General features: G+C 38.2%; 1 protein-coding gene across 1 annotated transcript in view; it reads right to left on the bottom strand.

The window, feature by feature from the left end:
- Window positions 1–842: 842 nt before the first annotated feature.
- Window positions 843–17,494, bottom strand: part of LOC117300384 (ceramide kinase-like protein) — a 31,416-nt gene continuing 14,764 nt past the window's right edge. Inside the window, exons 3-12 of the mRNA XM_033784164.1 lie at window positions 11,721–11,852; window positions 9,138–9,201; window positions 8,002–8,147; window positions 7,798–7,872; window positions 6,919–7,102; window positions 6,310–6,387; window positions 4,578–4,786; window positions 3,889–4,103; window positions 2,860–3,101; window positions 843–2,314 (exon numbers count right to left, since the gene is read on the bottom strand). Coding sequence (XP_033640055.1) covers window positions 2,233–2,314; window positions 2,860–3,101; window positions 3,889–4,103; window positions 4,578–4,786; window positions 6,310–6,387; window positions 6,919–7,102; window positions 7,798–7,872; window positions 8,002–8,147; window positions 9,138–9,201; window positions 11,721–11,852 — 1,427 coding nt within the window. The 3' untranslated portion in view covers window positions 843–2,232. The remainder of the gene's footprint in view (window positions 2,315–2,859; window positions 3,102–3,888; window positions 4,104–4,577; window positions 4,787–6,309; window positions 6,388–6,918; window positions 7,103–7,797; window positions 7,873–8,001; window positions 8,148–9,137; window positions 9,202–11,720; window positions 11,853–17,494) is intronic.

Here is a 17,494-nt window from a genome sequence, read left to right as displayed (position 1 = left end):
TTCGGGCTAAAAATGCCAGATTGAAACCGATCTCGATGACAATGTCTGTATAAACCCAAAAGCAAAATGGAACTTGATACAAAACTTGTTAACATTCAATCCATGTTGTCTGGTGATGTTCGTTTCGATCGGAACAATGACTCGGGCTTGCGTGTTGTTATAATGTCATTGCGTGAGTGTTAATTTCACACGAAAAGGACGTCCGTCCCTTCCGTATTGTCTCAAATAGCGACTTGTTTGGGAATCAGAGAAATATTATCCTACTTCGTGTAGATTTAGGAGAGATTGGCAGCTGATTTTGTTTGGGAAATCATTACAATTTAAACCCGTTTTTAGATGTAGGCCTGCTATGAAAGCTCACTTTAGACTTAGCCTGCAGCATCGAAAGTTCATTGTTCTCAGACACGAAGTGAAAGCACGGGTTGTGAAACAAGCATCCAAAATCCTAGGGATAGACATCGATCTTGATGAAACTTGCAAAGATAAGGTTCGATCTAAAGCAGAGGCAGTCGAATGTAACACTAACCATGCATTGAACAAAGTCTTCATAGAACCAAGAAGTGGTAGGAGATGGCAGTCACTTCGATGCAAAACAAACAGGTTCCTCAACTCCTTCATACCATACTCTGTCCGTCTACTCAACCTCAGTGTTTAACTACTTTGTTTACTTTCTGCTTAGATGTTGTTTTCAGTATGATTCCATTGTGGTTTATTATGTAGTTTCCTGATTAATTAGTATAATGTATTTCCAGTAGTTTATTTATTTGTGCTTTATTAATTTTGTCTGTATTGCATGTATTTAAAATGAACTTCCTCCATGGTAGGATCATTAAAAATTGAATTGGATTGAATTGAATTGATGGGCCCCAATTTCATGAAGCTGTTGTGAGCATAAAGGAGAACATGAAGTAATGAAACTTGGATTTTGAAATAAACACCATGTGATCACTCTGTCTATAGCTACATGATTAGATCAGTTGTTGTTTATTACCACGTTGTATTAATGGAATGATTGGTGTTTTTGGTAGTTCCACAATCGGGAATTTAGGGACGTTGGCTAGATAATAGTTCATTGTTCCCGTAGTTTTGAGTTTGTGTTCACTCAAGATAACTTCACCGTAGCGTTTTTTCGTATTTTACACTAAATTATAAGATAAAGTAGTTACATTTTGTTCAAAGTATGTTTATCAAAATGTTTAACTAAAACTATAAAGTGAAAGTGCAGTTAAGCATTATAGTCTAATGCTACGTGTCTGCAAGACGAGTTGTCGCGTGGAGATTGTGTTGCTCCTGTGGTGACAGCCCTCTAGTGGTGGAACTGCACCAGGTTTCCTCAAAGATGGTATTCACACCAATGATAATCTTTTAGTAACAGTCGCATTTATTACAAAGGGAGCCCTCTAGTGGTTGATTGTGTTAAGTGCACCCTCAACACTCTATCACACTCTACGTGGTGATCTTGCTCGTGCATACAGAACATTGACATGTCTTAACGCATGTCTGCTGCTACCTATAGCGTCCACTAAAATAATACTCTTAATACTTGAAGCCCGAACAACTCTAGTCACTGTATATAGAAGTAGCTCATGAATAGCCAGTAACACTTGTATTTCGGAAGAACTTCTCATGTTTCAGGGCCAATCTCTCTGTTGCCTTGTGGCATTCACCTTTGGCTGCTGATTAGGCTTGTGGACAAGTCGTTAAAATGTCTGCCGCGGTGATGGCGAAACGGCTCTCGCCAAACTATCTCACGAGAGGGCTGATATCTGAGTGAGGAGACATACTGCTCTAGCTCTCAGCAATAGTCTCTCGCGCAGAGAGCAGCCCTCTCGTGCAGAGAGCAGCCCTCTTGTGAGATAATTGCGAGAGAGCCGTCTCGGTATCACCACGACAGACATTTTAACGAGTTGTCCACAAGTCAAGGTGTTGATGAACCAAGTTAGTGGTTTCATTTCATTATAACGTGTCATAGAAAAATAGGAAGACGGACTTTATTAAACAATGGCAAGGGGTTGATGTGGCTTGTTCAACCCATCAGGGAAGTCATCCAACGAGAGTCGAGTTGGTTCTGGACGAGTTGGTTTCGGACGAGTTGGTTCCTTGGTACTGGTTCCAGTAACGAATGCAATATGTACCGGAAGTAATAATTATAAGCCGGTAGTGACCCAAGGTCTGTTGATCTTGGCTTTGTTTTTTGTTAATGGCGGTCAACGGACGCAGAGCCTTGTGACGTCAGAGGCATCCGCAGCTGACATGCGCAGGTTCCGCTTCTTGAATGCCTGATGCGAATAGAGTCAGCAGTTGGTTGTGTACCCTTTGGGAAAAAAACCAGAAATAAATCAAACACGGGTTTCAGAATTGTTCTTGTCAGGAATTGTAAGAAACTTTTTCTTCAGTATTGATCATAAGACTATAATACTAATGAAAATAAATTAGTGAATGAAAATGGCGTTTACAATCAGTAGCATGTCTTCATGTGACCACAGTAATAATGATAATGCAATCACTTACTCAGTGTGATTTTGTTTTGTGACCCTGAGTGACACCTAACGTGTCATCACTTCCTTGTGTTTTTTGTGACACTGAGTGACACCTAACGTGTCATCACTTCCTTGTGACTTTTTTGTGACACTGAGAGCATCCTAACGTGTCATCACTTCCTTGTGATTTTTTTGTGACACTGAGTGACACCTAACGGGTCATCACTTACTTGTGATTTTTTTGTGACACCGAGTGACACCTAACGTGTCATCACTTCCTTGTGATTATTTTGTGACACTGAGTGACACCTAACGTGTCATCACTTGCACCTTATAAAGTCTCAGTCCTAGCTGGACCCATCGCGTCTCAGGTCTTTACCTCATCTCCATGGCAACGGGTGCCATGAGTTCCATGTCGACGTTCCACATGGAGAACTCCTTCTTCGTGGTTGCCGTTACAGCGCCCCCAATGTCTGTTTTGAGAGAGGCTTCTTCGCTGTTGAAATCTCCTACGTCACTCTGACTGTCTTCGGTGAGTGACGTACATGGTTTGTCATCCCAGCCCAGGGGGAGGATGCGCACGGCTCTTGCGCAGTGGACGGATACGAATGGGAAGTCGAACTGAAATAAACAACAGACGATAATTATATGCATAAACAAAAAGAGTAGTTTGGCCTAATTATAGTGTGGCAGGCTGCTTCCGATTATGATAGGTCCTATTTCTGGCTGTTTTGACACAACAATTAACTGAAGTCAGGTGAGGTGTGCGGTAGCACCATAATTATACAAGAAGAGAGTGACATTCTCTTTTGGGTAGTGTTGGTTGTGAAAAGAACCGGCGGTTGACGGGTTCAGGAAGGTTAGCAGCTTAGAGTGCACGTAAGCGAAATAAACCACTATGTAATAATTATTATAATAATGAATAGGGTAGATGGCCTTAGCTTTCGATCCAATCCGGACCTTCTTCAGAGGCATAAAACAAGTACAAACAAATACATATCCATTTATAGAAAAAGAGAGGGGGAAAGGGATTAAGGAAAGGATCCAGAGGGAAGCGGGAAAATAACAGCCAATCAAAGTTTCTATTTCAGAGACAATATTGGTGGCTATGAACCAATAGGAATGAAGTGGCGAGGACAAAGGATGTTTTTAATGAAAGGATGGGTTATTATTGTAATATGGGTTATATGGGTAATTATTATAATAAGTTATAGATAGTGAACTATTCGTCCATCGTGAATTAATGCAAAAGTGTGTGTATGATTTACGCTTGGTAACAACTCTACTGTCCAATTGCGTTCAGTAAGAGAAAGGGCGATGGTACTTTTTACAAAGTTGGCATATAACCCATCCCAATATTTGTACCTTTCCCATTAATATTGATTACGAAAAAGTTATGGAATCTTGCCTGGTCTTTGGTGGTTGCGTGCCGCCTTAGATGCTGCACAAACTCCCCCCTGGCCGTGTCCCGTACCAGCACCAGGTCAAGCCGACCATCCGCTAGGTGGGTCAAAGGTGAAAGGCCACGGGGGCACCAGCTGCAGAGGTTAGGAAGGGTCAACGCACTGATGCTAAGAAAGTTACCCGTCAGGCTGATCCATTCACCGTCAGGTATGTGAGAGTCTGATAAATTGGACAAGTGGAAAGTATTAAGAATCTTCAACAAATTTGGGAGTCTCTGGCCGTGAGTTAGCGTTAAAAGGGCTGGTGAAGTGAGTGGCTTATTTTAAACATTTTTAGCAGTTCAACCTCAAGTTAGTTACTTTGACGGTATGGCCTGCTTTGGGATTGGTTTGACGACAAAGTGGAACTCGGTCGGTTGAGACCAGAGCTGTTGTTTTGTTTGTTCATTTGTTTATTTTTAGATGATGTTCCCGTCAATGGAACTCGGCAAACTCCCAAAAGGGGATAACAAAAAACCGCGCTGGCAACAGCCAGTCCCTCTCATACAAACATTGGTTGTATGATTAGAACAAACCAAGTAACTTATTATATACTCATTGGTAGGATTCGAACCCGAAACCTTTCGGAACCTTTCGGAACTGACCATAACATGGGCACCAAAATGAGCACACACCGATCATCAAAGACAATTACCTGTCGTTCCCCTATCCGGCTGCTCTTCACTACTGCCCTCTACAACACGAACACACTTCCCATTAGCTCTCCCATTTCTGCCGTGTCCGGTCCCTCCACCACCACCGACTTCGGGCACTTCGCTAGTGCCGTCTTTCGCTCCTGGTTCCCCGGGGGGGTCTTCACCCTGTGTCCTATCCTTCGGGTGCTCGGTCTTGCATGTCGCACACCTGTCGATCGATAGATTGAGCGATGTGCTGATTACATTTAGAGCAAATTAAGATATAATTAGCTGGAGTTTCTAGTGGATTGTATTACAATTTGAGGTCAACGGGTTTTCGCGAGCGAAGCTCTATAGTTCACAGGCTATCTCCAGTGTTACTGCATCACATTGCCAATTTATTTAGGCTAATTATTGCCATTATTTCTCAATCAGAAAATTCGAGCTGCCTGTCTTATGTCTACTGTGTTTAACTTGTGCACATAATATTTACCGTGACAGGTTCTATCTTCTTTATTCGACAATTTAGCAATGTTTATCCTATGTCCACAGATTTACGTTTAACTTACATAGTTTGAAGAAAATTATAATAAAAAGCTTCCCCTTAAAAATAATACTCGATGAGGTTTTTGAGAAATGAGTAAAACGGTGCACGAAAATACGTTTTACATGCTTTTAGTTTTTGTCTCCTGAGACGAAGTGACTTGTTTTACTCATTGTCTCAAAAACTAACGTACCTCAGTAAATTTTAAGGGAAGCTTTCTACCATCTTCAAACTGTGTAAGTTTCAAATGTAAATATGTGGACATTGTGGGTTTTTTGTGTTTGTTTGTCCTGCAAAAAGTACCCAGTAGACCCTTTAAAGGGTATATGTACTTTTTCCTAACAAAAAAAAACCACAATGTCCACAGATTTACATTAAACTTACACAGTTTGAAGATTTTGATAGTAGAAAGCTTCCCTTGAAACTTTACTTACTGAGGTGCTGTAGTTTTTGAGAAATGAGTAAAAGTAATAATTTCCGTCTCAGTTTTAGCATGTTAAAACGTATTAACCAGTTATGCTATGGTTTTGGTATAATATCATAACTGGTTAAGGGGATTTTACATGCTAAAATAATGTTGGTCTCATGAGACCAAAATTATGTTGTGACTTGTTTTACTCATTTCTCAAAAACTACACATCAACCTTAGCTAGTAATATTTGAAGAGAAGCTTCCCACTATCATTATCTTCAAACCCTGTTAGTTTAATGTAAATCTGTGGACATTTTGAAAAAGTACCCGAATCCTTTAAAGTGAAATTGTAGTCAAATTAATAGGCCTACTTGGTTCTTATATCGCTTTGACACAACTTAAGGGGCGCGTATCAAAGAGCTCAGTCTTTTTCCTGTGGAGCAACGTTTTGTAATTATGAGACATATTCCTTGACACAACGTTATTGTTTTAACAAGGTGCTGTGGCGCAATATGCTGCCAATTAAAACATGAACATTGGGGCAAACCCTTATCTTTTTCGATAAGTGCAATGTGTTATTTTACGTGCGTTACACAACACACGGGACCAAAGGCTTTATGTCCCATCCGGAAGGACAAAGTATCATGGTTAAGTATCTTGCTTACCCACACTCTGCTGTTCAGAAACACCAGAGTTTGAGTCCGGTGCTCTTAATAACCGCTAGACCACGACACACCATTTTTATGTCATAATATTTTACCAACGAAAACGTTTACCGTGCGGGCCATTTCACTTACCCCGTTCTACAAGGCAATCTGTCGGTTATCACCAGGCTTGACTCGGACGGTAGATACTCAACAGAACAACGATACGGTCTATAAAAAGAAAACAAGCATCAATGAAAATAATGTTCACGCGAAAACAAATGACGTATGTTGTAAACGATGTCAGTGTAAGGTTAAAGGAACTGGACACTATTGCGTAATTATTACGCAAAATAATTGTTAGCATAAAAACTTACTTGGTAACGAGCAATGGAGAGCTGTTGATAGTAACAAAATTCCCTCTTAAGTAGCGTAGTTTTTGAGAAAGAAGTAATTTCTCAGTCGAAATCAAGCATCTAAAAGCACACAACGGCGGGTGACAAGGGTGTATTTTCTTCCGTTATTATCTCGCAACTTCGAAGACCAATGAGCTCAAGTTTTTACAGGTTTGTTATTTTATGCATATTTATGTTGAGATACACCAAGTAAGAAGATTGGTCTTTTACAATCACCAAAGGTGACCAGTGTCTTTAAAGGAACGTTACAGAATTGGTAAAAACAAAAATTTACAAGATCACAGATTTACATAAAACTTACACAGTCTAATGATGATGATAGTAGAAGACTTTGTTTCGGAATTACCTCAATTTGAAGACACTTCTGACTGTTGCGTACTCTGCTGCTCTTGACCCGACCACGCCCTTGGTTCTTCTCCTCTCAGCCCTCCGGAGACAGTCGCCACCGAAGCCGTACATCAGGGAAAAACCAAACCGAATAAAAGCTCGGTTGTGGAAGATTGCACTCACGTCCAATGGGTGTCGGTGACCTGTCAAGAAAAGGAGAATAACAATGGTTACTTAAAGCCATTGGACCCTTTCGGTACAGAAAGAAAATAAAAGTTCACAGATTTACAAATAACTTACAGGGTTTACAGAAGGTAGTGGTGAAAGACTTCTCTTGAAGTATTATTCCATGAAATGCTTTACTTTTTGAGAAAACAGTAAAACAATATCAATTCTCGTTGTCGAGAATTACGGATTTATTTTAAACACATGGCATGACACGGCGAAACGCGCGGATAAGAGGGTGGGTTTTCCCCGTTATTTTCATAGGTTTGTTATTTGATATACAGGTTGTGATACACGAAGTGTGGGCATTGGACCATACTTTTTTACGTTGCGTTGCATAAAACGTAACAATATTTAAATACATTTAACGTAACGTCACTTTTCACGCTACGAAATGTAACATAACGTTATGAAAAGAAACGTACTGTAACGTTCTACGTATTTTACGTAATGTTTAACCTGACGTTTAGTACGTACCGTTACGAACATACCGTAGCGTATCGTTACGTAATGCTACATTACATTTTTTTCTGTTAGTAATTTATTCGACCAAAACTATGAATTAATGGGTGCTTCAACTCAAGTTATTATCAAACAAAGCTCGGGCTGGTTGTTGAAAAACACAAAATGCACCTACTGTTTTAGAAATCCGTATTTTAAAATTCAAATTTACCAAGAACGATGTTGAGAGCTGCTGTGAATGCATCGCTGGTACCCTGCGACGAATGAGCAACGGTGTTAAACATTCCTGAAAAACGAACTTAGAGTCAGTTATTTTGATTTCTTGACACAAAAAGTTTACGTCACAGTACACATTTTTGAAGAAAATAAAGCTGGATACAAGAATTTAAAAATTGATCAAAATTGAGATAATCACCAACTGGGACGATACCAAGCGGTATGTCACACTTAGTAAGCTTAGTATCCGGATCAATGTCCACAAGGTCCGAATCCACCTGAGTCCTCTCCAAGAGACCATGTACCACCTCGTTCACTGTGTCCTCACCGCCCACACAAACAACCCTAAATACAGGACAGATAAGGATTTGTATTAGTTTAAATATAACTGGTGTTACTAGATGTTAAGTTTGCATAGGGGATAAAGAATATTAATTTTTGGGTTTTACCCATATTATACACCGATGTGTGTTAGCAAGGTAAACTCAGTACTTTCCCGAGTTTTGTGGAAAAAACAGACAGACGTGTCACTCAAGTGGGATTGGGACCCGCGACCTTTACAATTCTAGAGTGAGTGTCTTACCGTGGAGCTTTTATAGCTCTATGCTAGAGGCAGCTTGAAACTATTGGTGCTATTAATTGTTATCATGACTTAACGACATTGGAAACTATTAGTAATTGTCAAAGACCGGTCTTGTCAATTGATGTATCTCAACATAAGCACCAAATTTAAAAAAAAATTGAAAATTTGAGCTAAATTGGTCATCAAAGTTGCGAGAAAATGATGACAGAAAAAAACACACTTGTTGGACGAATTTGTGTGCTTTCAAACAGGAATAAAAGACTTCTGGCTAGTCTTTTATTATTTTAGTGAGAAATTACCTCTTTCTCAAAATCTATGCTACTTCAGAGGGAGCCGTTTCTCAAAATGTTTTATGCTATCAACAGCTCTCCAATGCTCGTTACCGGTCAGTTTTTAAGTTCATGTTTGTATTGAGTAATTACCAAACGTGTACCTTCCCTTTAAGGTGTCCTTTGTTGTGATATTAAATTATTTGTGGTTTTTCAGTGGCGTAACCAGAAATTGTCAACGGGGCGGGTCCAGTGGGGGCAAATACATGAATTGGGGCGGGGTAGGAGCCAAGAGGGAAGCCGTTGTTTTGAGCTAAAGTTTGGGAGGTCAGTAGATGTTTGCGGTAGAGCGTGAGTTCATCGTTGTGTATATTATCTTCTTGAGGGAAAGCTCATTCATATGATATTCAACAAGATCATGAATATTTAACATATGTTAAATTTGAATCATGAACATTCAAATCGGACATTATTAACACTCACCCATCGTAACTGTCTAAATCAACGGTTTGAAGAATCTGGTGGGCACTGCCCTCTCTTGATGTAACTAGGGGGAAATGTTGGTAGAAAAAAAATGTAACATTTTCTGCATTTGTCATCATGTTCGGTTTAACTTGTATTTCTAAAAACAATTGCATACGAACTTTACTATTCGCTTATTGTCAAGGGAGGGTATACCTTTAGTAATGACTCCATTAATTATTGACCATAAAAACTTCCTTTGTAAAGAGCACTGGAGAGCTGTTGATGCTTGTTCGAACCGACCCATTTTTAAAGGAACATTACAGAATCGGTTTTTGCTAACCAAACAGTTGCTGACAGTGTAAGCACTATTTTATGAAATCCACCATATACACAAACCGACAAACCTGTAGAAGTTTGAGATCGATCGGCCATCTGGTTCACGAGAGAATAGTGAAAAACCGATTACAAATTTTGCATTGCATCGACGCCAAAATAAACATGAATAAAACGCTCACTGAGCGATAAACTCCAAACGCGAAGTTAGATTATTATTATTTCTCATCAAATATGACATTTCAGACAGAAATATTTCAAGGGATGTTTTCAACTATCATCATCATTAGACCGTGTAAGTTTTATGTAGAGTGTGATCTTTGTTTCTTACCAATTCTGTAACGTTCCTTTAAGTAGTTGTTTTAAATAAATATTTGTTTTCACCCAACATTTCAATCTGAGAAAGACTTCAGGCATGAATTCTTTCTCAGGCATCTGAAATCACACAATTCTATATGCAACAGGGTAATTTGTCGTTTATTATTTCTTTACCAATTAAAGGATTTTGGTACTTTTTGTAACATAAAACACAATGTCCACAGATTAACATTAAACTTACAGTTTGAAGATAATGATAGTAGAAAGCTTCCCTGAAAATATTACTTGCTGAGGTGCTGTATTTTTTGAGAAATTAGTAAAACAATGTCATGCAAATACGTTTTTAAATGACGAAAAAAAATATTTTCATGATATTGTGTTACTCATTTCTCAAAAACTACAACACCTCAGCAAGTAATATTTTCAGGGAAGCTTTCTACTATCATGATCTTCAAACTGTGTAAGTACGTGGATATTGTGCTTTTTGTCCTACAAAAAGTACATAGACCCTTTAAGGCCAAACTTCCACAGTTTTGTTTTGTTTGCATGTTTTGGGATACACCAAAATGAGAATACTCGTCTTTGACATTTCAAAACAGAAAATATAAATCCTGATAGCGCAATGCTGTATGCAAAAAAGGAGTGTGTTTTTGCTTCATTGTTCTCTTGCATCTCCAAAGGCCAAGTAAGCCCAAACCTTCAAAGGTATATTGTTTTTGTGCATAACAAAAACAAAATATAAAATGAAAAAAATAATATGTTGAGATAAACTTTAATTTGAAGACTGATCTTTGACAATAATACTTAAAAGTACAGCCTGTCTTTAAGGAGGCTATGTCAGTTTTTTTGGCCACAGACATTAAAAAATATTTTGTTTTTGAGTGAATGGTATTTCAAAGAGTACGAAAACAAGTTTAACTTGTACTTTTAACTGTCAGGAACCATCATGACAAATATTTAAAACGTTTCTTATAAAACACATACAAATTGGTCACGTGATATATTGTCGGGATCCCGACAAAAACTATGTTTGAGCACTTTATTTCCCTGCTACTAATAATTTGCGGACTTTTTTGAGCAATGGCTCAAATGAAAGCTTGTAACTTTCTCGACCCCCATCAAAAAGACTATTGAATTTTAAATCAAAATTGTTGGGTAAAATCGGCCAAAAATCTGACATAGCATCTTTAATGTAACTGCACCTTACCAATAGCATCAGTAACTGAATAAATTGTTAGTGCATACATAGAGTTACGTAGCCAGAACATTGAACAAAACAAAGCCAACCAGGAATTATGAAACAGCCCTACCCATGGTCTGTTCATTTCAATAATCCAAGGGATATAATTTGGTTAAATTTGCAGCGTATACATTCTAGGCACCATGCAAAAGGGTAAAATTTACATTTTTATTAGAACGTCAGCAGTCTGCCTTGAAAGTACACGGAGCTGTCTGGGAAAGCAGTGGATAAAATTTGTTGCAAAAAGACATTATCTTCATTTAGGAACCAATTTGTTTTAATGGTAAGAAGACAAACAACATTTCAAAGGCTTTAGATACGGTTCTGCTTCGTTGTGACGTCATACGCTTTCTTGTTATATGCTGTTCGTCTGTTAAACCGGTAATTAAAGTTGAAGTGTACTTGCGGGTAATATGTAGATTGGCGAAAATATGTACACTAAGTGACTAATCATTTTGAGCACTAAAATAAGTGTGTCTAGGACTGCAACCGGCTTTTTGTTTTATGTGTTTTGCTGTAACATATAGCCAGCAGTAATTAAGCCATAACCATAGTATGGTCATTGCCAAAGCCGTAAAACTGTTTTTGCTGTGCATTATTGCTTCCAATAGTTTTCCATTCTAGGTTGGCAACAACTCGGCCTGTGATGTTGCAAAGAAAGGTCTATATAGCTGTAGCAATGGCCGTCATTTCTTATTAATTTTAATCACCTATGACGTCAAGTCTGGTTCCTGCCGCCTGGAAGACCGGTACCACCTTAGAGTAGAAGACGCGTGTTGCGGCACCATCGTTTAGCCAACCATTAACAAACACACGTAGGCGCCTTGGTCGTTCTGGAAACCCTGGTGAGAAAATACAACAGAAAAATATCAAAGTGCTTTCATTTACTTTGCGATTTGTCGTCCTTCGGATGGGACGTAAAGCCGTTGGTCGCGTGCGTTGTGTAATGCACGTAAAAGCTCCCATTAACACCTATCGCCATGTGTTCCTGGCAGTGGCTGCTTAATGCGCTGCAGCACCTTGTAAACCATTATAAGGTGCCACATAATTGGGTCTCATAATGTATAACTTCAAAATATTTCTCTAAATCGATTAAAAAAAGGGAATCCTTAAAGTCACCTGGAAGTGGTATTTTTTCAAAATAAAGCTTTTGTCACTAATATATGTGTTTTGATGAGTGGAATGTGAATAAACAGTTAACTAAGGTTTTTAAAAATCAGTTCTTATGTTATTTACAAATTTAAGAGTAGACCCCGACCCGAGAGGGCGCTGTTCGTGACGTCAATCGAGGCAGACTTTGCCTGTAATGCGTAGAGTAAACACAATTGCAAAGTACATGTCGGACAAAGTCGTGAGTTTGTACGTTTCAAAGAAAAAAAAAAAAAAATTCCGGCAATGCCGACCAGGTGTATTGCTGCTGAATGCAGAAAAATACTTTTTGAAATGTACCAACTCACGACTTGGACGTACATGTACTTTGCACGTGTGTTTACTATTCGCATTGCAGGCAAAGTCTGCCTCGATTACCGTCACAAAAGGGGTAGGCGGAGTCAGCCCCCAAACAACTTTATATATTTTTTAAACATATAAATCGTGTCAAACAATTACTAAACAAAATTGTTTTATTGTTCGTAAGCATATACTCTTATGTTTAAAAGAAAACAAAATTCTATTTCCAGGTGACTTTAACAAAAATCAGGAACATTCTTGATGATAAAGTGCAACAAAAAAATGCTTCCGTGGAGCTAGCATCTTTGTAAGACAGCTTTTTAAAGCATTCTGTTCCTTCTTCTAAACAAGAAGTTCATCTGAACTCTGATAGTCGAGGTCATTACCCGTGTTCCATCGACCCCCTCTCCTCCCCGCGACACACGAGTCTTCTAGTTGAAGAGTTGAAGACCATTTTAAGAATCATGAAGGCTCAATAATTGTTTACTAATCAAGTTTGAGAAAAAAATCTTTAGCGAGCAAGTGTTTTCTATAATTGCTTTTGATTGTCAGACAAATGCAAAGCTGTTAATTTTTACGCACTGTTCACTGACAATTTCGTTCCTGCCTTTAAAGACTCTGGCCACTATTGGTAATTGACAAAGATTAGTCTTCTCACTTGGTGTATCTCAACATATGCATTAGATAACAAACCTGTAAAAATTTGAGCTCAATTGGTCGTCGAAGTTGAGAGATAATCATGATAGAAAAAACACCCTTGTCACACGAAGTTGTGTGCTTTCAGATGCTTGATTTTGAGACCTCAAATTCTAAACCCGAGGTCTCGAAATCAAATTCGTGGAAAATGACTTCTTTCTCGAAAACTACGTTACTTCAGAGGGAGCCGTTTCTCACAATGTTTTATACTTTCAACCTCTCCCCATTACTCGTTACCAAGAAATGTTTATGCTATTAGTTATTTTGAGTAATTACCAATAGTGTCTACTGCCTTTAAAGGGAAAGAAAACCTTCGGGTTTTTTAACTGTTAATTTTTTTTTAAATGTAGATATACAGTTAACTAACATGTAAACAAATTCATTTCAGAAGGTCGCGTTTTTGAGATATCGCTGAAAATCTGGAGCGAATATATCCTTCAATAAGCAGGAAGAATTATACCTAAAAGGAATATACGCAATCTAAAAAGCCCCACCGTTAGCAGTTAACTCTATCAGATTAAACTATTGATGCATACAAACATGTATCTTAGTTCATAACCACCTTACTTCTCGAAGTGAAACGTTCCTCAAGAAAAAGCCTCGAAAGCTGTTGTAGACTTCCTACCAAATCAAATTACCTCTTTCTCAAAAAACTACATTACTTCAGAGGGAGCCGTTTCTCACAATGTTTTACACTATCAACAGCTCTCCTTTGCTAGTTACCAATTTTTATGCTAACATTTGTTTTGAGTAATTACCAATAGTGTCCAGTGCTTTAGATACAAGTTCAAATACTACGTTGTTGTTGTGTGGCTCTCACTCACTATTGGGTTCTGTGTGAATGAAAACGCGATTGTCTGGGATCACAAAGCAAGTACACGAGCAAAATGCATTGCACAATAAAATCTCTGCAAACAGCCAAAAATACGCACGAAAAAAATACTTTTCTTTTCTACGCCCCTCCCCTCCCGTCTCTCCCCACACTTAATCACGGAGATGCTCTAAGAGCCATAAACAATATCCCACCTGGACGGACCCAGCAATTACAGTTTAATTTCGTTAGACTCACATTTTAAGGGGGATATAATCAAGTTTGGCTGGCAATAAGTTAAGTAAGAGTGTGCACTAACCCATTGTCATGCTCACCCATTAACGCGGATGCATTAGCGACAAATGGCGTCAATTTGAGTCACCCAATCCACTTTTAAATAGTGGTTATACAATTGATTAAACGTCGTGCTCGTGAAATGTTATTGCTCCTTCGCTCGATTCAACCCCCTTTTTCTTTATCTCCATGACAACTAGCTTCTTGTAGTAATGGCGATAATGGCATGTTCGCGTTTACTTTGGTGGTGCGATATGGGGCTGTATTATAGATTGGTTGTGTGGATAAAAGTGCTATTCACACGACATCAAATTAACTAGGGTGCCTTGCTTATTTTAGCATGGTTGTAAAATGTAGCGATGTGTAAGAAGATTTTGCAAGAGAACTTGGACATTAGAACAAATTGCTTTCCTTCCACACGAGGTACATTTTGTTACATTTTACAACCATGCTACAATTTAGCAAGGGACCCTTGCTAAATTGCTCTCGTGTCAAAGTCGCTTTCGAGTACACCTTTTACGCGAATGGTATTTTCCCTAGTTTTGATTTGATCGAACAGTTTGCCAATCTTTGTACCGATCGATTGATCGATTGGTCGGCGGATCAATCGTGAGATCGTTCATTTAAGAGATTGAACCAAATTATAAAATTTAGTCAATAGTCAATTGAATGAGATGTGTCACCCCTTTACTTATCAGCACTCAAAGGGAGACTTTTGTACGGCGCTTTTTCAAAGAGTTGTGCGCGTGCTTAATATTTTTATAGACCTACGCGCGCAAAACTGAGCATGTGTGTACGCATGCTCAGAGCCGTTAAAAAGTAGCTCGTTATTAGTACTCAAAACAAGTTTTGAATGAACCTTAATCGATAGTTTAGAACGGATTCGAGCCTCTGGCGTTCCCCTTAGTTTCCACAAGTGCCAGCCTTAAAGTGTTCAGACTTTTCGGGTCTCAACTTTGAGAACCAAATTTAAATTTGAGAAGAAAATTTGCTTCATGATCTGCCCTCCCAAAGAATGTACTCTTCATAAAAGTGGACCCATTGAGTAAAGTCCACAAAATATGAAATCGCCCCTGTATACGAAATCACCCCTGTATACTCCACAAACACTGACAGGTTGAAATACTATCCTTACACGACCGTGCACGCTGTGGGTGAAAATGTATATCAAATTATTATTATTACATTGTTTTAATCAAATAGCACTCTTGAAGTGGTCAAAGTCACCTAGTCGAAGCACGCAGGTTAAGTTAAGTCGATATTCTCTGACATTTAAGGAAGATCGAGCACCGAGCGCTGGACACATTTTCCCGCCGTCTATGGTCTATTTCTCCCAACGACCACACTGAGCAAATAAACCGAACCGCCGATTATATAAACGTAATTACGGCGTTCTGCTGGGGAGAACTAATCAATGCTTTCCTCCTAATATACACACGAACTTTACTCTAACCGTGCGGAAATAGTACTGGCAGTTTCTTGTAAATGTCAACTTTGTGTATTTTATTTTATATTATGTGAAATGTCTTTAGTCGACCTTGCGCTGTGATAGCGTTTGTTAGTATTGAAAAGCAGTACTGTATAGTTAAACTCAAAGGTAACCCTTTGACGCAATGTAAGAATTCATTTGGAAATCAGACGTATTGATCTCTAAAGGAGATCGGCTTATGGAAAAAATAATATATAAGAAACTTTACAAGAAAACAATATAAGGTTTTGGCTTCGAATCCCAACCGAGTAATATGCCTGTGATTTTTGTTTCTTCACAGAACTCGGGTAAGTACTGAGTATACAGTGCTAACAGTACATACACCGGTGCAATGGGTAAACCCCTAAGATTCTTTATCCCCGATGCAAATGTCCATCTAATAGAGACACTGGACACTATTGGCAATTGTCAAAGACCAGTCTTCTCACTCTTGGTGTATCTCAATATATGCATAAAATAATATTTCTGTGAAACCAGTTGGTCATCGAAGTTGAGAGCTTTCAAATGCTTGATTTTGAGACCTCAAAATCTAATTCTGAGGTACCGAAATCAAATTCGTGGAAAATTACTTCTCTTGAAAACCACATAACTTCAGAGAAAGCCGTTTCTCAAAATGTTTTATACTATCAACCTCTCCCCATTACTCGTTACCAAGTAAGGTTGTATGCTAATAATAATTTTGAGTAATTACCAATAGTGTCCGATGCCTTTCAATAAAATTAAAAAAAAACATTCTACTTCTAATCGAGCTCAGGAAGTGCTATTTCTAACGTCTTGAGATCCAGAGATGCGGGATGATAACATCTGAAAGGGTTTTGATACCTTTTGTATATCAAATTTTTGGTCATGACATGAATCTTAATTCACTGTGAATGAAGATGTATGTAGTACAACTTACATGTGATGAGAGTTTCAGCTTCATTAGTCGTCAGTTTTTGAGAGTAAACAAAAAGATAACAACAGAGCAATGTTTTCAGGAGGGTTGCGTAAATCCGTTGTACATATCATGCTAAAGTAATTTTTTTGAAATTGGTTTACTCATAAAAACAACAGCACCCCAGCAAGTAAAATTTAAAGGGCAGCTTTCTATCATTATCTGTAAACGGTTTAAGTTTAATATATTATATCTGTGGACGTTTGTGTCTTATACAACACTGACAGATGTTCAGTTATACGATGGAAATTGTATCTGATTTTGTATGACTATATAATTTCTCAAATTTCCTCAACAAAACAAAAATAAAATAATATGTGCTTTTGGTGGCTTTTCTGCATTACTTATAAAGCATTTATTGTGTTCATGTGGTTAAATGACAAATAGAGAGGGGGAAATGCCAAGGACTCAAAAAAAAATTGGACAGAATGGATTTATATTGCTACGTCGTACATCTCCTTATTTTGTCAACGTCAAACCTCAATCAAAGTTTTCGTCTTTCAATATCTCCAAATTTGACAGTTTAATCTCATGTCATTGTTTTGTTTCATTGTGCGTCAGTTTACAAAAGGAAACTCAAAAATTAAAGAATTTTTGTTAGTGCCCAACAAATTTCCTGCTCCGTTTAATCAGTTCAATATTAAAAAGAATTTTTAGTTATAGGAAGAGGCAGGGGAGGGATTATTGCAAAAATGCAATTTCAAGTTAAAACCAAAATTCATTTTTGAAGAGATCGTCGGGACTTTGGTTTTTGTATTTCGTCTCTTGATTACAGGGGCTTGGAATTGACTCAAGCTTCAAAATATTAACA

The sequence above is a fragment of the Asterias rubens genome, chromosome 15 (genome assembly GCF_902459465.1).
Source record: "Asterias rubens chromosome 15, eAstRub1.3, whole genome shotgun sequence".
Classification (NCBI taxonomy): domain Eukaryota; kingdom Metazoa; phylum Echinodermata; class Asteroidea; order Forcipulatida; family Asteriidae; genus Asterias; species Asterias rubens.
This window is presented reverse-complemented; position numbering and strand designations above follow the sequence as displayed.